Raw genomic sequence first — 3,159 nt, 5'->3', positions numbered from 1 at the left:
AAGATCGCACCACTGCACTCCAGCCTGGGTGACAGAGCAAGACTCTGTCTCAAAAAAAAAAAAAAAAAAAGGAAGCTCTTCCTCTCTTTCACATTTCATGGGTATTACCCTCTATACATTTTCTGCACTCCTAAACTTCAACTTGGCAGTCACTTCACAGGAGATGCAGACTGACATAGGTATTTTACTCAACTCTGAACTCTTCAGCATCAGCCTGATACACATATAAGAAGATGTCATTCATTCATCCATCATTCATTCAGTGCTTGTATGACTTCACCCCGTATCAGGTACTATATTGCATGCAGTAAGCATAGTGATAATATTAATAAATGTGCAGAATCTGCCCTCAGTAAGAAAGCCTATCACACAATGTGTTGTTAGAAGGAAATAACACCCCCGGGGGGCCACTGTGATGGATGAGAGAGGACAGCCACATTATCTGGTTTGTGGACCACTTACAGCAGGGGTCCCCAGCTCCTGGGCCACAGACCAGTACTGCTCCATGGCCTGTTAGGAACAGGGCTGTACAGCAGGAGGTGAGTGATGGGCGAGCAAGTGAAGCTTCATCTGTATTTACAGTCACTCCCCATCGCTCGCATGACCACCTGAGCTCTGCCTCCTATCAGATTAGCGGCAGCATTAGATTCTCATAGGAGCATGAACCCCATTGTGAACTGTGCACATGAGGGATCCAGACTGTACACTCCTTATGAAAATCTAATGCCTGATGATCTGCCACTGTCTCGCATCACCCCCAGCTGGGACCATCTAGTTGCAGGAACATAAGCTCAGGGCTCCCACTGACTCTACCTGATAGTGAATTGTACAATTCTTTCATTATATATTACAATGTAACAATAATAGGAATAAGGTGCACAATAAATGTAATGCACTTGAATCATGCCGAAACCATCCCCACCCCCTACCAATCCGTGGAAAAACCGTCTTCCACTAAACCGGTCCCTGGTGCCAAAAAGGTTGGGGACCAGTGACTTACAGGATGCCTGGTCCCCATTTGTCTTCAGGGCAATGTCATTTCTCTCCTGGCGCCCCTTGGTTCCTGAAACTTCTTCCATCTTGTGGATTTCTGACAAGCAGAGTTTGGGGTTATAGTGGAAGAAGAGTTTCCCCTGAGTGATGGTGAGGTTGTGTTTGCTCCAGTCCCAGAGCTGCCTTAGGTTCTGGTTGTCCAAGGCATAGAAGGAGTAGTTCCTATGGAAATAACACACACATCTAGTCATTCAACAGCTGGTCTTCTACAGCTCCAAGATGGTATGGCCATGCCTGGAGTTGATCTTGTTCAGTGCTGTATCCCTAATCCTCTCCACTTGCTTGGCACATACTCAACATATATTTGTTAAATGGGGATAACAGGGGAAGTTGAGGAAGTTTTCATGGCCAGGAAGGAGGCTCAGCTCAGTCTTGAAGAGGGGTGGTGAGTCTGTGATGGACTGAGGAATAGGTTTTGTAGAAACCAATTTCTGCAAACAGGGGAAATACTGATGACACAGAGGCACCTAAGTTGAGCTCAGGGAAGAGCACAGTAGCCTGTTTTGGCCAATAGGTGACAGGAAATAGCTGGAGTTGCAATGGACCAGACCGTCTAGTATACTGCATGCCAGATCAAGACCAAGATCGTGTGACCGTCCTTAATAAGCAGAAAGGAGCCACTGAAGGTTTTTGTTTGTTTGTTTGTTTTTTAAATGAGACGGAGTCTCACTCTGTTGCCCAGAGACTACATTGTCTGCTGGAGTGCACTCCAGCAGACAATATAGTCTAAACTATATTGTTTAGACCACCTTCTCGAATCACGTACCAGCTCATGTTGATTAACATGTCCTTTTGTCCCTTTCCCCATTGGCTGTCTGTTCTACAGATGTGAGGCTGGGGCTGAGGCAGCCATCTTGTGACCATGAAGAGCACAAAGATGGAAAGAACCTGGGTCTTCCAGAGACCTCCTGCCTATGAGTCAATCTTGATCTGCGTGAAACACAGCTAGTCTGAGTTTCTGCGGTTTTACTAACAGAGTTTCTAGGACCTCAAGGAGAAGGCTGGAATATATTGGAATACACTGAGATGGAGTCCATCCCAGAAATTAGGATGGACAACTGGGACTAAGAAGAAATGTCCATTTTGTGCACGTTAAACTCTACTTACAATGTAGCCCAAACAGCCGGATGCCCTATTTAGCAAAAATTCCAGCCTGTGCCCTTGGAGGATGGGCACCAAGGTCGGGCTGCTCCTGCTTTTGTTTCTCAAGAACGACTATAAAACAGCTTTTACAATTTTTGGCTGGATGGACCTCTAGGCACATTCCAAGTTCTTTTCTCCTGAGGTTTTGCCACATAACTTTTATTTGTTTTTTTAAAAATTCTTAAGTTTTTCTTCTTTTTTTTTTTTTGTGGACCGCGTCTCGCTCTGTCAGGCTGGAGTGCAGTGGTGTGATCTTGGCTCACTGCAACCTCTGTCTCCCAGGTTCAAGCTATTCTCCTGCCTCAGCCTCCCAAGTAGCCAGGATTACAGGCGTGCACCACCACACCTGGCTAATTTTTGTACTTTTAGTAGAGATGGGGTTTCACTATGTTGGCCAGGCTGGTCTTGAACTCCTGGCCTCAAGTGATCCACCCGCATCGGCCTCCCAAAGTGTTGGAATTATAGGCATCAGCCACCGTGACTAGCCAAAAAAATCCTTAAGTTTTTCTAATGCCCGAACTTCCTAGTTAACACTCACGCCCACGTACCCGATTTCCAATGTCTCTCCTCGAATCAGACGCAACTTCCGGAAGAAGGAAAGTGACACCAGAGCGTAGGATCGGCGGATTTTTAGATAACCTGAAATTTCTTCAATGAGGCCGAGGTTGGCTTCTAGCTCAGCTGCCAGATTATCTAAGGAAAGGAGAGAATATTCAGTGGGTTTCTATAGAAATATTTCAATCTTCTCATGATTCTCCATGGTGAGAAGATAACCCTCAGGCTGTAAATGATTGGACATACCCAGCTCAAAACTCATCATGCTGGCCAGGCGCGGTGGCTCACACCTGTAATCCCAGCACTTTGGGAGGCTGAGGTGGGCGGATCACCCGAGGTCGGGAGTTCGAGACCAGCCTGACCAACATGGAGAAACCCCATCTCTACTAAAAATACAAAAACAAATTA

The 3,159-nt window shown here is 46.1% G+C and overlaps 1 protein-coding gene across 1 annotated transcript in view; it reads right to left on the bottom strand.

Annotated features, from left to right (window-relative positions):
* The window catches only part of INSR (insulin receptor), a 218,702-nt gene that overhangs the window by 72,030 nt on the left and 143,513 nt on the right, over nt 1-3,159 (bottom strand). Inside the window, exons 4-5 of the mRNA XM_011982063.1 lie at nt 2,745-2,889; nt 1,001-1,215 (exon numbers count right to left, since the gene is read on the bottom strand). Of these exons, the coding sequence (XP_011837453.1) occupies nt 1,001-1,215; nt 2,745-2,889 (360 nt within the window). The remainder of the gene's footprint in view (nt 1-1,000; nt 1,216-2,744; nt 2,890-3,159) is intronic.

This window comes from Mandrillus leucophaeus, unplaced genomic scaffold, assembly GCF_000951045.1.
Source record: "Mandrillus leucophaeus isolate KB7577 unplaced genomic scaffold, Mleu.le_1.0 Scaffold234, whole genome shotgun sequence".
In the NCBI taxonomy this organism is placed as follows: Eukaryota; Metazoa; Chordata; class Mammalia; order Primates; family Cercopithecidae; genus Mandrillus; species Mandrillus leucophaeus.
Note: the sequence above shows the minus strand (reverse complement) of the source record. Positions and strands in the feature narration are given on the sequence as shown.